Genomic DNA, 17120 nt, shown 5'->3' on the forward strand with positions numbered 1-17120 from the left:
ACCCCAGACCCATTTTTGAGGGTCCCAGACTGATTTCAGGGGCTCCAGACCCAGGTCAGAAGCCCCCAGCCCCATTTTTCCACCCCCCAGCCCCATTTCGGACGCCCCCAGCCCCATTTCCAAAGCCCCCAGCCCCATTTTTGATGGTTCCAGCCCCATTTTTCCATCCCCCAGCCCCATTTTTCCACCCCCCAGCCCCATTTTTCCACCCCCCAGCCCCATTTTGGACGCCCCCAGCCCCATTTCTGAAGCCCCCAGCCCCATTTGGGCACTCCCAGCCCCATTTTTCCATCCCCCAGCCCCATTTTTCCACCCCCCAGCCCCATTTCCGAAGCCCCCAGCCCCATTTTTGATGATTCCAGCCCCATTCTAGAGCCCCCAGCCCCATTTTTCCACCCCCCAGCCCCATTTTTCCAGCCCCCAGCCCCATTTTTCCATGCCCCAGCCCCATTTTGGACGCCCCCAGCCCCATTTTTGATGGTTCCAGCCCCATTCTAGAGTCCCCAGCCCCATTTTTCCATCCCCCAGCCCCATTTTTCCACCCCCCAGCCCCATTTTTCCACCCCCCAGCCCCATTTCGGACGTCCCCAGCCCCATTTTTCCACCCCCCAGCCCCATTTGGGACGCCCCCAGCCCCATTTCGGTGCCCCCGGCAGGTGTGGGTGGGGATGCCAGCCTGGTACGTGGCCGCGTGTCGCGCCAACGTCCGCAGCGGGGGGGTCCTGGCGAACCTCTCGGACCCCGAAATCCAGCGGGAATTGGGGATCTCCCACCCCCTGCACCGGCTGAAGCTGCGGCTGGCGGTGCGAGAGATGGTGTCACTGACCAGTCCCTCCGCGCCCCCCTCTTCACGGACTGTGAGTGCAGAATCCATGGAAAAATCGGGAAAAAAATGGGGAATTTGGGTGTAAAAATCGGGAATTTGGGGAGGGGGATTTGGTGTCACTGACGAGTCCTTCCGCGCCCCCCTCTTCACGGACCGTGAGTCTAAAAATGGGGAAAAAAATCGGGAATTTGGGTGGAAAAATGGGGAATTTGGGGAGGGGGATTTGGTGTCACTGACGAGTCCTTCTGCGCCCCCCTCTTCACGGACCGTGAGTCTAAAAATGGGGAAAAAAATCGGGAATTTGGGTGGAAAAATGGGGAATTTGGGGAGGGGGATTTGGTGTCACTGACGAGTCCTTCCGCGCCCCCCTCTTCACGGACTGTGAGTCTAAAAATCGGGAATTTGGGTGTAAAAATGGGGAATTTGGGGAGGGGAATTTGGGTGTAAAAATGGGGAATTTGGGTGTAAAAATGGGGAATTTGGGGAGGGGGATTTGGTGTCACTGACCAGCCCCTCTGCGCCCCCCTCCTCACGGACTGTGAGTCTAAAAATGGGGAAAAAAATCGGGAATTTGGGTGTAAAAATGGGGAATTTGGGTGTAAAAATCGGGAATTTGGGTGTAAAAGTCGGGAATTTGGGTGTAAAAATCGAGAATTTGGGTGTAAAAATCGGGAATTTGGGGAGGGGGATTTGGTGTCACTGACGAGTCCTTCTGCGCCCCCCTCCTCACGGACCGTGAGTGGAAAAATCGGGAATTTGGGTGGAAAAATGGGGAATTTGGGGAGGGGAATTTGGTGTCACTGACGAGTCCCTCCGCGCCCCCCTCTTCACGGACTGTGAGTCAAAAAATGGGGAAAAAAATGGGGAATTTGGGTGTAAAAATCGGGAATTTGGGTGGAAAAATGGGGAATTTGGGGAGGGGAATTTGGTGTCACTGACGAGTCCCTCCGCGCCCCCCTCTTCACGGACTGTGAGTGGAGAATCCATGGAAAAATCGGGAAAAAAATGGGGAATTTGGGTGTAAAAATCGGGAATTTGGGGAGGGGGATTTGGTGTCACTGACGAGTCCTTCCGCGCCCCCCTCTTCACGGACTGTGAGTGGAATTTGGGTGTAAAAATCGGGAATTCGGGTGTAAAAATGGGGAATTTGGGGAGGGGGATTTGGTGTCACTGACCAGCCCCTCCGCGCCCCCCTCCTCACGGACCGTGAGTCTAAAAATGGGGAAAATCCATGGGAAAATCGGGAATTTGGGTGTAAAAATGGGGGATTTGGGGAGGGGGATTTGGTGTCACTGACCAGCCCCTCCGCGCCCCCCTCTTCACGGACTGTGAGTGGAATTTGGGTGTAAAAATGGGGAATTTGGGGAGGGGGATTTGGTGTCACTGACGAGTCCTTCTGCGCCCCCCTCTTCACGGACCGTGAGTGGAATTTGGGTGTAAAAATCGGGAATTTGGGTGGGAAAATCGGGAATTTGGGGAGGGGGATTTGGTGTCACTGACGAGTCCCTCCGCGCCCCCCTCTTCACGGACCGTGAGTCTAAAAATGGGGAAAAAAATCGGGAATTTGGGTGTAAAAATCGGGAATTTGGGTGTAAAAATGGGGAATTTGGGGAGGGGGATTTGGTGTCACTGACCAGCCCCTCCGCGCCCCCCTCTTCACGGACCGTGAGTGGAATTTGGGTGTAAAAATCGGGAATTTGGGTGTAAAAATCGGGAATTTGGGTGTAAGAATCCATGGGAAAATCGGGAATTTGGGGAGGGGGATTTGGGTGTAAAAATCGGGAATTTGGGGAGGGGGATTTGGTGTCACTGACCAGTCCCTCTGCGCCCCCCTCTTCACGGACTGTGAGTCAAAAAATGGGGAAAAAAATCGGGAATTTGGGTGTAAAAATCGGGAATTTGGGTGTAAAAATCGGGAATTTGGGGAGGGGGATTTGGTGTCACTGACGAGTCCCTCTGTGCCCCCCTCCTCACGGACCGTGAGTGGAGAATCCATGGAAAAATCGGGAAAAAAATCGGGAATTTGGGTGTAAAAATTGGGAATTTGGGTGTAAAAATGGGGAATTTGGGGAGGGGGATTTGGTGTCACTGACCAGTCCCTCTGCGCCCCCCTCTTCACGGACCGTGAGTGGAATTTGGGTGGAAAAATGGGGAATTTGGGTGTAAAAATCGGGAATTTGGGTGTAAAAATCGGGAATTTGGGGAGGGGGATTTGGTGTCACTGACGAGTCCCTCTGTGCCCCCCTCTTCACGGACCGTGAGTCTAAAAATGGGGAAAAAAATCGGGAATTTGGGTGTAAAAATGGGGAATTTGGGTGTAAAAATCGGGAATTTGGGTGTAAAAATCGGGAATTTGGGGAGGGGGATTTGGGTGTAAAAATCGGGAATTTGGGGGTAAAAATGGGGAATTTGGGTGTAAAAATCGGGAATTTGGGGGTTTAATGAGGGGGTTTAATTAAGGAAGATTTAATTAAGGATTTAATTGGGGGGGATTTAGTGAGAGGTTTAATGAAGGGGTTTAATTAAGGAGGATTTAATTGGGGGGGGATTTAATGAGGGGTTTAATGAGGGGGTTTAATTAAGGAAGATTTAATTGAGGATTTAATTGGGGGGGATTTAATGCGGGGTTTAATGAGGGGGTTTTAATTAAGGAGGATTTAATTGGGGGGGATTTAATGAGGGGTTTAATGAGGGGGTTTAATTAAGGAGGATTTAATTAAGGAGGATTTAATTAAGGAATATTTAATTAAGGAGGATTTAATTAAGGAATATTTAATTGGGGGGGTTTAACGAGCGGGTTTTACCCGGGGGTCTCACCCAGGGGTTGGGGAGGGAGGGGTCCCCATGACATCACCCCCACTCCATGACGTCACACCCGCGCGATGACGTCACCCACGGCTCCCGATGACGTCATTTCCCCTCCCCCGCAGTGCACGGGGAACGTGTGGATGACGCACGAGGAGATGGAATCGCTCCCGGCCACGCCCAACGCGGTCAGCGCCGATTTGGGGGGATTTGGGGGGGATTTGGGATTTTGGGACCCCTCCCCAAAAGGATTTGGGGCCATTTGGGGACCCCCCGACCCCTCTGGGATGGATTTGGGGGGATTTTGGGGGAATTTGGGATTTTGGGACCCCTCCCCAAAAGGATTTGGGGATCCTCTGACCCCTCCAGGGGGGATTTTGGGTGAATTTTTTGGGATTTTGGGACCCCTGACCCCTCCAAGGGGGATTTTGGGTGGATTTTGGGGGGGATTTTTTGGGATTTGGGGACCCCTGACCCCTTTGAGGTGGAATTAGTGGGAATTTTTTGGGATTTTGGGACCCCCTGACCCCTCCAGAGCGGATTTTGGGTGAATTTTTTGGGATTTTGGGACCCCTGACCCCTCCAGGGGGGATTTTGGGTGGATTTTTTGGGATTTGGGGACCCCTGACCCCTCCAGGGGGGATTTTGGGTGGATTTTTTGGGATTTGGGGACCCCTGACCCCTCCAGGGGGGATTTTGGGGAGATTTTTTGGGATTTTGGGACCCCCTGACCCCTTCGGGAGGGGATTTTGGGGAGATTTTTTGGGATTTTGGGACCCCTGACCCCTCCAGGGTGGAATTTGTGGGAATTTTTTGGGATTTTGGGACCCCCTGGACTATCCAAGGCGGATTTTGGGTGAATTTTTTGGGATTTTGGGACCCCTGACCCCTCCAGGGCGGATTTTAGGGAGATTTTTTGGGATTTTGGGATTCTCTGAACTCTCCAGGGGGGATTTTGGGGAGATTTTTTGGGGATTTTGAGACCCCCGACCCCTCCCCAAAAGGTTTTGGGGCCATTTTGGGACCCTCTGACCCCTCCAGGGGGGATTTGGGGGGGATTTGGGATTTTGGGACCCCTCCCCAAAAGGATTTGGGGCCATTTTGGGACCCTCTGACCCCTCCAGGGGGGATTTTGGGTGGATTTTGGGGAGATTTTTTGGGATTTTGGGACCCCCTGACCCCTCCAAAGGGGATTTTGGGTGGATTTTTTGGGATTTTGGGTGGATTTTTTGGGATTTTGGGACCCCTGACCCCTTCGGGAGGGGATTTTGGGTGGATTTTTTGGGATTTTGGGACCCCTGACCCCTTTGAGGTGGAATTAATGGGAATTTTTTTGGATTTTGGGACCCCCTGGACTGTCCAAGGCGGATTTTGGGTGGATTTTGGGTGGATTTTTTGGGATTTTGGGACACCCTGGACCCTCCAAGGCGGATTTTGGGTGGATTTTGGGTGGATTTTTTGGGATTTTGGGACACCCTGGACCCTCCAGAGCGGATTTTGGGTGGATTTTTTGGGATTTTGGGACCCCTGACCCCTCCAGAGCGGATTTTGGGTGGATTTTGGGTGGATTTTTTGGGATTTTGGGACCCCTGACCCCTCCAGAGCGGATTTTGGGTGGATTTTGGGTGGATTTTTTGGGATTTTGGGACCCCTGACCCCTCCAGGGTGGATTTTGGGTGGATTTTTTGGGATTTTGGGACCCCTGACCCGTCCAGGGGGGATTTTGGGTGGATTTTTTGGGATTTTGGGACCCCTGACCCCCCATTTTTCCCCCCCAGGAGCCGCGCGAGATCAGCTGGGAACAGGTAGGGGGCGGGGCTTAACAAGGGGGCGGGGCTTAAACGGGGTCAATATTTGCATAAATGGGCGTGGCTTGTGAAAGGGGCGGGGCTTTAGAAAGGGGCGGGGTTTAAACGGGGGCGTGGCTTGAGCGGGGTCCTGGCAGGGTTAAAATGGGACGGGGCTCAAGGGGGGGGCGCAGCCAGGTCCTGGCAGGGATATAAAAATTTGGGGTGCCAAACCCAGGTCCTGGCAGGGACATAAAGGTGTAGGAGACCATAGCCAGGTCCTGTCAGGGCTATAAAGGTCTGGGGTGCCATAAACAGGTCCTGGCAGGGTTATAAAGGTCTGGGGTGTCATAGCCAGGTCCTGGCAGGGGTATAAAAATTTGGGGTGCCACACCCGGGTCCTGGCAGGGACATAAAGGTGTAGGAGACCATAGCCAGGTCCTGTCAGGGCTATAAAGGTCTGGGGTGCCATAAACAGGTCCTGGCAGGGTTATAAAGGTCTGGGGTGCCATAGCCAGGTCCTGGCAGGGGTCTAAAAATTTGGGGTGCCATAATTGGGTCCTGGCAGGGACATAAATGTGTAGGATACCATAACCAGGTCCTGGCAGGGACATAAAGGTCTGGGGTGCCACACCTGGGTCCTGGCAGGGTTATAAAGGTCTGGGCTGCTATAAGCAGGTCCTGGCAGGTTTATAAAGGTGTAGGGTACCATAATCAGGTCCTGGCAGGGTTATAAAGGTCTGGGGTGCCACACCCGGGTCCTGGCAGGGATATAGAGGTCTTGGATACCATAAGCAGGTCCTGGCAGGGATATAAAGGTCAGGGTCACCCCGGGCAGTTTTGGGGTGTCCCCCTGCCCCAGATCCTGGCAGGGCTATAAACTTGGGGGGTCTCACAGCCAGGTCCTGGCAGGGATATAAAGGTCTGGGATACCATAGTTGGGTCCTGGCAGGGATATAAAGGTCTGGGATACCATAATTGGGTCCTGGCAGGGATATAAAGGTCCGGGGAGTTTTGGGGTGTCTCCAGCGTGTCCCCCTGCCCCAGATCCTGGCAGGGCTATAAACTTGGGGGGTCTCACAGCCAGGTCCTGGCAGGGATATAAAGGTGTAAGATACCATAAGCAGGTCCTGGCAGGGATATAAAGGTCTGGGGTGCCATAAGCAGGTCCTGGCAGGGATATAAAGGTCCGGGCAGTTTTGGGGTGTCCCCAGCATGTCCCCCTGCCCCAGATCCTGGCAGGGCTATAAACTTGGGGGTCTCGCAGCCAGGTCCTGGCAGGGTTATAAAGGTGTAGGATACCGTAATTGGGTCCTGGCAGGGATATAAAGATCCGGGCTGCCCCGGGCAGTTTTGGGGTGTCCCCAGCGTGTCCCCCCTGCCCCAGATCCTGGCCCACGGGGACATGAACCACGAGTGGGTGGGGGTCTCACAGCCAGGTCCTGGCAGGGATATAGAGGTGTAAGATACCATAAGCAGGTCCTGGCAGGGATATAAAGGTGTAAGATACCATAAGCAGATCCTGGCAGGGCTATAAACTTGGGGGGTCTCACAGCCAGGTCCTGGCAGGGATATAGAGGTGTGGGATGCCATAAGCAGGTCCTGGCAGGGATATAAAGGTCTGGGATGCCATAATTGGGTCCTGGCAGGGATATAAAGGTCTGGGGAGTTTTGGGGTGTCCCCAGCGTGTCCCCCCCGTGCAGATCCTGGCCCACGGGGACATGAACCACGAGTGGGTGGGGGTCTCACAGCCAGGTCCTGGCAGGGATATAAAGGTCTGGGATGCCATAACCGGGTCCTGGCAGGGATATAAAGGTCCGGGGAGTTTTGGGGTGTCCCCAGCGTGTCCCCCTGCCCCAGATCCTGGCCCACGGGGACATGAACCACGAGTGGGTGGGGGTCTCACAGCCAGGTCCTGGCAGGGATATAAAGGTGTAAGATACCGTAAGAAGGTCCTGGCAGGGATATAGAGGTCAGGGTCACTCCGGGCAGTTTTGGGGTGTCCCCAGCGTGTCCCCCTGCCCCAGATCCTGGCCCACGGGGACATGAACCACGAGTGGGTGGGGGTCTCGCAGCCAGGTCCTGGCAGGGTTATAAAGGTGTAAGATACCATAAGCAGGTCCTGGCAGGGATATAAAGGTCTGGGGAGTTTTGGGGTGTCCCCAGCGTGTCCCCCTGCCCCAGATCCTGGCCCACGGGGACATGAACCACGAGTGGGTGGGGGTCTCGCAGCCAGGTCCTGGCAGGGATATAGAGGTGTAGGATACCATAACCGGGTCCTGGCAGGGATATAAAGGGGTAGGATACCGTAATTGGGTCCTGGCAGGGATATAAAGGTCTGGGGAGTTTTGGGGTGTCCCCAGCGTGTCCCCCCGTGCAGATCCTGGCCCACGGGGACATGAACCACGAGTGGGTGGGGGTCTCGCAGCCAGGTCCTGGCAGGGTTATAGAGGTGTAGGATACCGTAACCGGGTCCTGGCAGGGATATAAAGATCCGGGCTGCCCCGGGGAGTTTTGGGGTGTCCCCAGCGTGTCCCCCCCGTGCAGATCCTGGCCCACGGGGACATGAACCACGAGTGGGTGGGGAACGAGTGGCTGCCCAGCCTGGGGCTGCCCCAGTACCGCAGTTACTTCATGGAGTCGCTGGTGGACGCGCGGATGCTCGACCACCTCAGCAAGAAGGAGCTGCGGGGGCAGCTGAAGATGGTGGATTCCTTCCACCGGTGAGAAAAAACGGGGGAAAAACGGGGGGAAATGGGAAAAATGGGGGGAAACGGGGAAAAAATGGGGAAAAAATGGGGGGAAATGGGGAAAAAATGGGGGGAAATGGGGAAAAAATGGGGGGAAATGGGGAAAAAATGGGGGAAAAACGGGGGGAAATGGGGAAAAATGGGGAAAAAATGGGGGAAATGGGGAAAAAATGGGGGAAAATGGGGGGAAATGGGGGGAAATGGGAAAAAATGGGGGGAAATGGGGAAAAATGGGGGGAAATGGGGGAAAAATGGGGGGAAATGGGGAAAAAATGGGGGGAAATGGGAAAAAATGGGGAAAAAATGGGGAAAAAATGGGGGGAAATGGAGAAAAAATGGGAAAAAATGGGGGAAATGGGGGGAAATGGGGAAAAAATGGAGGGAAATGGGGAAAAAATGGGGGAAATGGGGAAAATGGGGGGAAATGGGGAAAAAATGGGGGGAAATGGGGAAAAATGGGGGGAAATGGGGAAAAAATGGGGAAAAATTGAAAATTTGGGGGGAAATGGGGAAAAAATGGGGGGAAAATTAAAAATCTGTGGGAAAATGGGAAAAAATGGGGGGGAATGGGGAAAAAATGGGGGAAAAATGGGGGGAAAATGGGAAAATTTGGGGGGAAATGGGGAAAAAATGGGGGAAATGGGGAAAAAATGGGGGGAAATGTGAAAATTTGGGTGGAAAATGCGAAAAGTTTGGGGGGAAATGTAAAAAAAATGGGGGGAATGGCAAAAAAATGGGGGAAATGTGTAAATTTTGAGGGGAAATGTGAAAAGTTTGGGGGAAACCTCAAAAGTTTGGGGGAAAAACCTCGAATTTTGGGGTTGGAGTAGAAATGTGGGGAGGGGTCACAAAATGACCCCAGACCCGCTCCCGGGGGCACTTTGGGATTTTTGGGGTGACCCCAGACCCCCCTAAATGACCTCAGGACCCCCGGGGTGACCTCGGGGTGACCTCGGGGTGACCCCAGGACCCTCAGGGTGACCCAGGGACCCCCGAGGTGACCCCAGGACCCCCCAAAATCCCCCCAACCTCCCCTAAAATACGACCCTGGCCCCTTTTCCACGGCCACTTTGGGACTTTTGGGGTGACCCCAGCCCCCCCTAAATGACCTCAGGACCCCGGGGTGACCTCGGGGTGACCTCGGGGTGACCTCGGGGTGACCCCAGGACCCTCAGGGGTGACCCCAGGACCTTCAGGGCCACCCCAGGACCCCCCAAATTCCCCCCAACCTCCCCTAAAAAACGACCCTGGCCCCTCTCCCACGGCCACTTTGGGACTTTTGGGGTGACCCCAGCCCCCCCTAAATGACCTCAGGACCCCCGGGGTGACCTCAGAGTTATCTGGGGACCCCCGGGGTGACCCCAGGACCCTCAAGGTGACCTCAAGACCCCCGGGGTGACCCCAGGACCCTCAAGGTGACCTCAAGACCCCCGGGGTGACCCCAGGACACCCCAAAATCCCCCCAACCTCCCCTAAAATACGACCCCAGCCCCTCTCCCACGGCCACTTTGGGACTTTTGGGGTGACCCCAGCCCCCCCTAAATGACCTCAGGACCCCCGGGGTGACCTCGGGATGACCTCGGGGTGACCTCGGGGTGACCCCAGGACCCCCGGGGTGACCCCAGGACCCTCAGGACCACCCCAGGACCCCCCAAAATCCCCCCAACCTCCCCTAAAATACAACCCTGGCCCCTTTCCCACGGCCACTTTGGGACTTTTGGGGTGGCCCCAGCCCCCCCTAAATGACCTCAGGACCCCCGGGGTGACCTCGGGGTGTCCTGGAGACCCCCGGGGTGACCCCAGGACCCCCCAAAATCCCCCCAACCTCCCCTAAAATACAACCCTGGCCCCTTTCCCACGGCCACTTTGGGACTTTTGGGGTGACCCCAGCCCCCCCTAAATGACCTCAGGACCCCCGGGGTGACCTCGGGGTCATCTGGGGACCCCCGGGGTGGCCCCAAGACCCTCAAGGTGACCTCAAGACCCCCGGGGTGACCCCAGGACCCCCCAAAATCCCCCCAACCTCCCCTAAAATATGACCCCAGCCCCTCTCCCACGGCCACTTTGGGACTTTTGGGGTGACCCCAGCCCCCCCTAAATGACCTCAGGACCCCCGGGTGACCTCGGGATGACCTCGGGGTGACCTCGAGGTGACCCCAGGACCCCCGGGGTGACCCCAGGACCCTCAGGGCCACCCCAGGACCCCCCAAAATCCCCCCAACCTCCCCTAAAATACAACCCCAGCCCCTCTCTCCCACGGCCACTTTGGGACTTTTGGGGTGACCCCAGCCCCCCTAAATGACCTCAGGACCCCCGGGGTGACCTCGGGGTGTCCTGGAGACCCCCGGGGTGACCCGGGGACCCCCAAATTCCCCCCAGGGTGAGCCTGCACTACGGCATCATGTGCCTCAAGCGCCTCAACTACGACCGCAAGGAGCTGGAGCGGCGGCGGGAGGAGAGCCAGGGGGGCACCTCCGGTATTTGGGGAGGGGTCCCAGGGGGGGTTTGGGGGGGTCCCGAGGAGGTTTATGGGGTCCCGAGGGGGTTTGGGGGGGACCTCAGGGGGTTTGGGGGGGTTTGGAGGGGGATTTGGGGGGGATTTTGGGGGGATTTGGGGAGGATTGAGGGGGGTTTGGGGGGATTTTGAGGGGATTTTGGGGGGATCTCAGGGGGGTCCTGAGGGGGTTTTGGGGGGGTCCTGAGGAGGTTTGGGGGGGATCTCAGGGGGTTTTGGGGGGTCCTGAGGGGTTTGGGGGGGATCTCAGGGGGTTTTGGGGGGTCCTGAGGGGTTTGGGGGGGTTCTCATGGGTTTTTTGGGGGGTCCTGAGGGGTTTGGGGGGGATCTCAGGGGGTTTGGGGGGGTCCTGAGGGGTTTGGGGGGGTTCTCAGGGGGTTTTGGGGGGTCCTGAGGAGGTTTGGGGGGGATCTCAGGGGGTTTTGGGGGCTCCTGAGAGGGTTTGGGGGGGTTCTCGGGGTCAGAATCAAGGGGAGAACATTTGGGTGGGGGGGATTTTGAGGGGGTTTGGGGGGATCTCAGGGGGGTCCTGAGGGGGTTTTGGGGGGTCCTGAGGAGGTTTGGGGGGTCCTGAGGGGGTTTTGGGGGGGTCCTGAGGGGTTTGGGGGGATCTCAGGGGGTTTTGGGGGGTCCTGAGGGGGTTTGGGGGGGTTCTCAGGGGTTTTGGGGGGTCCTGAGGAGGTTTGGGGGGGTTCTTGGGGTCAGAATCAAGGGGAGAACATTTGGGGGGGGGGTCCAGGGGGGATTTGGGGGATTTTGGGGGGGGTTTGAGGGGATTTTGGGGTTGATTTTGGGGGTGTGGAGGGGTTTAGGGTGGATTTTGGGGGTCTGGGGGGCACTTGGGTTGATTTGAGGAGGGGTCTTGGGGGTCTCGAGGGGTTTTGGAGGGGGTTTGAGGGGATTTTGGGGTTGATTTTGGGGATCTGGGGGCATTTGGGGGGATTTTGGGGGGATTTGGGGGGGATTTGGGGGATTTCAGGGATTTAGGAACCTGAGGAAATTTGGGGTTTTTTTGGGGGGTCTCAGGGGAATTTGGGGGGGGTCTCGGGGGTCTCCCCAGATGTGGTGGGGGGTCCAACGAGCGGGTCAGTGCCTGGGTCAGCAGCGTGGGGGAATTTTGGGGGATTTTGGGGGGTTTTGGGGGAGATTTTGGGAGGATTTGGGGGGGATTTGGGGGGTTTGTGAACCCGAGGGAATTTGGGGTTTTTTTGGGGGGTCTCAGGGGAATTTGGGGGGTCTCAGGGGAATTTGGGGGGGTCTCGGGGGTCTCCCCAGATGTGGTGGTGTGGTCCAACGAGCGGGTCAGTGCCTGGGTCAGCAGCGTGGGGGGATTTGGGGGGATTTTGGGGGGGATTTGAGGGGATTTGGGGGGTTTTGGGGGGGATTTCAGGGATTTAGGAACCCGGGGGAATTTGGGGATTTTTTGGGGGGTCTCAGGGGAATTTGGGGGGGTCTCGGGGGTCTCCCCAGATGTGGTGGTGAGCGGGTCAGTGCCTGGGTCAGCAGCGTGGGGGGGATTTGGGGGGGTTTTGGGTGTGATTTGAGGGGTTTTGGGTGGGATTTGGGGAGATTTGGGGGGATTTGGGGAGGATTTCAGGGATTTAGGAACCCGGGGAATTTGGGGTTTTTTTGGGGGGTCTCAGGGGAATTTGGGGTTTTTTTTGGGGGGTCTCAGGGGAATTTGGGGGGGTCTCGGGGGTCTCCCCAGATGTGGTGGTGAGCAGGTCAGTGCCTGGGTCAGCAGCGTGGGGGGATTTGGATGGGATTTGGGGGGATTTTGGGGAGATTTGAGGGGATTTGGGGGGATTTCAGGGATTTAGGAACCCGAGGGAATTTGGGGTTTTTTTGGGGGGTCTCAGGGGAATTTGGGGGTGTCACAGGGGGTCTCGGGGGTCTCCCCAGATGTGGTGGTGTGGTCCAACGAGCGGGTCAGTGCCTGGGTCAGCAGCGTGGGGGGATTTGGGGGGATTTGGGGGGGGATTTGGGGGGGATTTCAGGGATTTAGGAACCCGAGGGAATTTGGGGTTTTTTTGGGGGGTCTCTGGGGAATTTGGGGGGGTCTCGGGGGTCTCCCCAGATGTGGTGGGGGGGTGGTGAGCAGGTCAGTGCCTGGGTCAGCAGCATGGGGGGTTTTGGGGGGATTTTGGGAGGATTTGGGGGATTTGGGGGGATTTGGGGGGGATTTCAGGGATTTAGGAACCTGAGGGAATTTGGGGTTTTTTTGGGGGGTCTCAGAGGAATTTGGGGGGGTCTCGGGGGTCTCCCCAGATGTGGTGGTGTGGTCCAACGAGCGGGTCAGTGCCTGGGTCAGCAGCGTGGGGCTGCGCGAGTTCGCCCCAAACCTCGGCGAGTCCGGCGTGCACGGGGCGCTGCTGGCGCTGGACGACACCTTCGACTGGGCTGACCTGGCCCTGCTCCTCCAGATCCCCACCCAAAACTGCCAGGTTTAAACTGGGATAAACTGGGATGGACTGGGAATGGGATTGGGGGGCACTGGGATGGACTGGGATGAACTGGGATGGACTGGGATGGACTGGGATGGACTGGGATGGGATTTGGAGGGACTGGGAGGGACTGGGGTGGACTGGGATGGGGTTGGGATAAAGTGGGATGGACTGGGAGGGACTGGAATGGACTGGGATGGACTGGGAGTGGGACTGGGATGGACTGGGATGGGACTGGGACAAACCGGGAATGGGATTGGGGGGGCACTGGGATGGACTGGGATGGACTGGGAGCATTGGGATGAACTGGGATGGACTGGGAGTGGGATTGGGATGAACTGGGAGGGACTGGGATGAACTGGGATGGACTGGGAGTGGGATTGGGATGAACTGGGATGGACTGGGATGGGACTGGGAGCGACTGGGACGGACTGGGAATGGGATTGGGGGGCACTGGGAGGGACTGGGATGGGACTGGGATGGAGTGGGAGGGACTGGGAGGGACTGGGAATGGGATTGGGGGGCACTGGGATGGACTGGGATGAACTGGGATGGACTGGGATGGGGTTGGGAGGGACTGGGAGGGACTGGGATGGACTGGGATGGGACTGGGATGGACTGGGATGGACTGGGATGGGAGTGGGATGGACTGGGAGGGACTGGGAATGGGATTGGGGGGGCACTGGGATGGACTGGGATGGACTGGGATGGGGTTGGGATGGGACTGGGATGGGTTTGGGATAAAGTGGGATGGACTGGGAGGGACTGGAATGGACTGGGAGGGGCTGGGATGAACTGGGATGGACTGGGATGGGACTGGGAGGGACTGGGAGGGACTGGGATGGACTGGGACAAACTGGGAATGGGATTGGGGGGCACTGGGATGGACTGGGATGGACTGGGAGCATTGGGATGAACTGGGATGGACTGGGAATGGGATTGGGGGGCACTGGGATAAACTGGGATGGACTGGGATGGACTGGGATAAACTGGGATGGACTGGGACGGACTGGGATCATCAACCCCGCCCAATCCCCTCAATCCCCACCATGTCCCCAAATTCCCCCAAATTTCCCCCAGAATTCCCCAAATTCCCCCCAAATTTTCCCCAAAATTCCCCCCAAATTTCCCCCATTTCCCCTCCTATTTTTCCCCAATTTTTCCTCCAATTTCCCCCATCCCCCAAGACCCCCCAAGACCCCCCAAAATCCCCCAAGACCCCCCAAAATCCCCCCAAACCCCCCCAACCCCCGCTGTGTCCCCAGGCGCGGCAGCTGCTGGAGAAGGAATTCAGCGCTTTGATCTCGGCGGGCACCGAGCGGCGCCTGGATGAGGTTGGGGAGGGGGCGGGACCCCCCAAAATCCCCCAAAACCCCCCCAAAATCCCCCAAAACCCCCCCCGAAATTCCGGCCCAAATCCCCTGAAATTTCCCCAAAAATCGCCCCCAAAATCCCCCAAAATCCCCCCAAAATCCCCCGAAATTCCATCCAAAATCGACTCCAAAATCCCCCCAAATCCCCCCAAAATCCCCCGAAATTCCACCCAAAATCAACTCCAAAATCCCCCCAAAATCCCCCTTAACCCCCCCCCGAAATTCCAGCCCAAATCCCCCCCAAATCCCCCGAAATTTCCCCAAAAATCGCCCCTAAAATCCCCCAAAATCCCCCGAAATTCCACCCGAAATCGACTCCAAAATCCCCCCAAATTCCCCCAAAATCCCCCAAAATTTCCCCAAAAATCGCCCCAAAAATCCCCCAAAATCCCCCCAAGATCCCCCAAAATTCCACACAAAATCCCCCAAAATTCCACACAAAATCGACTCCAAAATCCCCCCCAAATCCCCCCAAAATCCCCTGAAATTTCCCCAAAAATTGCCCCTAAAATCCCCCCAAAACCCCCCCAAAATCCCCCCCAAAAATCCCCAAATCCCCTTTAAATCCCCCCAAAATTCCAGCCCAAATCCCCCCCAAATCCCCCGAAATTTCCCCAAAAATCGCCCCTAAAATCCCCCAAAATCCCCCCAAAATCCCCCGAAATTCCACCCAAAATCGACTCCAAAATCCCCCCAAATCCCCCCAAAATCCCCCAAAATTTCACACAAAATCCCCCAAAATTCCACACAAAATCGACTCCAAAATCCCCCCCAAATCCCCCCAAAATCCCCTGAAATTTCCCCAAAAATTGCCCCTAAAATCCCCCCAAAACCCCCCCAAAATCCCCCAAAATTCCACCTGAAATCGACTCCAAAATCCCCCCAAATTCCCATTTAACCCCCCCAAACCCTCCCAAATCCCCCCAAATCCCCTCCCCCAGCCCTGGGGAGGGGTCTCAGATTTCGGGGACCCCCCCAGGACGCCCCCAGACCCTTCAGCCGCTCCCCGTCCTGGCGGAAGCTGTTCCGGGAGAAGGAGCTGCGGGGGGGGGGGTCCCGATGCCGCTGAGATGTTGCCCCCCAACTTTCGGGGGGGACCCCTGGGGACCCCCCCCCTTCCCCTGCGCAAGGTCCAGCCCGAGGGTGAGGAGGGGTCTCGGGGTGGGGGGGGGGGTTGGGGGAGGGGTCTCGAGGGGGTTTGGGGGGGTTTGAGGGGATTTTGGGGTTGATTTGGGGGGTTTTGGGGGGTCTTGGGGGGCTCTGGGGGGATTTGGGGGGGGGTTTGGGGGGATTTTGGGGTTGATTTTGGGGCTTTGGGGGGATTTGGGGTTGATTTGGGGGGTCTTGGGGGGATTTTGGGGTTGATTTGGGGGCTCTGGGGCGATTTGGGGGGGTTTGAGGGGATTTTGGGGGGTCTTGGGGGGGTTTGAGGGGATTTTGGGGTTGATTTGGGGGGTCTGGGGGGAGTTTTGGGGGGATTCTGGGGGATTTTGGGGTTGATTTGGGGGGTCTGGGGGGAGTTTTGGGGGGATCTGGGGGGGATTTGGGGCTTTTGGGGGGATTTGGGGGGGATTTTGGGGTTGATTTGGGGGGTCTGGGGGATTTGAGGGGGTTTTGGGGGGTCTTGGGGGGGTTTGGGGGGATTTGGGGTTGATTTGGGGGGTCTTGGGGGGGTTGGGGGGATTTTGGGGGGGTTTTGGGGATTTTGGGGGTTGATTTTGGGGGTTTGGGGCGATTTGGGGGCGTTTTGGGGGGGTTTGAGGGGATTTTGGGGGGTCTTGGGGGGGTTTGAGGGGATTTTGGGGCTGATTTGGGGGGTCTGGGGGGATTTTGGGGGGGGTTTTGGGGGGGTTTGAGGGGATTTGGGGTTGATTTGGGGGGTCTGGGGGATTTTGGGGGGGGTTTGGGGGGTCTTGGGGGGATTTGGGGGGCTTTTGGGGGGAGTTTTGGGGGGATTTTGGGGGATTTTGGGGTTGATTTGGGGGGGTCTTGGGGAGGTTTGGGGGGATTTTGGGGGGATTTGGGGTGGATTTGTGGGGGTCTGGGGGGATTTTGGGGGTCTTGGGGGGTTTGGGGGTATTTTGGGGGGCGTTTTGGGGGGGTTGAGGGGATTTTGGAGGATTTTGGGGGGTCTGGGGGGCTTTTGGGGGGAGTTTTGGGGGGATTTTGGGGGATTTTGGGGTTGATTTGGGGGATCTTGGGGGGGTTTGGGGGAGTTGTGGGGGTTGTGGGGGTTGAGGGGATTTTGGGGAGGATTTGGGGTTGATTTTGGGGGTCTGGGGGTGTTGGGGGCTCTCGGGGGATTGGGGAGGGGTCTCGGGTGGCTTTGGGAGGGATTTGGGGGTGGTTTGGGGGATTTTGGGGGGTTTTGGGGGATTTTGGGGGATTTTGGGGGATTTTGGGGGGATTTTGGGGCTCCGGGGTTATTTTGGGGAGGGGTCTCGGGTGGCTTTGGGGGGTTGATTTTTGAGGGGGGGTCCTGAGGGCTTTGGGGGTTTTTTTGGGGGGGGGGTCCTGACCCTTCCCCTCCCCCCCCCCAGGGAATTCGCTGCCCCCCCCGAGGGGGGATGGGGGGGTCTCGGTCCGGACCTACTCCTGCTAACGGTGAGGGGGGGTCCA

The 17120-nt window shown here is 57.2% G+C and overlaps 1 protein-coding gene across 1 annotated transcript in view; it reads left to right on the forward strand.

The window, feature by feature from the left end:
- Window positions 1-17120, forward strand: part of LOC131589795 (liprin-alpha-3-like) — a 57432-nt gene that overhangs the window by 38666 nt on the left and 1646 nt on the right. Inside the window, 10 exon segments of the mRNA XM_058859574.1 lie at window positions 657-857; window positions 3757-3819; window positions 5410-5436; window positions 7967-8142; window positions 10549-10646; window positions 12953-13128; window positions 14394-14462; window positions 15481-15546; window positions 15548-15644; window positions 17042-17082. Of these exon segments, the coding sequence (XP_058715557.1) occupies window positions 657-857; window positions 3757-3819; window positions 5410-5436; window positions 7967-8142; window positions 10549-10646; window positions 12953-13128; window positions 14394-14462; window positions 15481-15546; window positions 15548-15644; window positions 17042-17082 (1014 nt within the window).

The sequence above is a fragment of the Poecile atricapillus genome, chromosome 30 (assembly GCF_030490865.1).
Source record: "Poecile atricapillus isolate bPoeAtr1 chromosome 30, bPoeAtr1.hap1, whole genome shotgun sequence".
NCBI lineage: Eukaryota > Metazoa > Chordata > Aves > Passeriformes > Paridae > Poecile > Poecile atricapillus.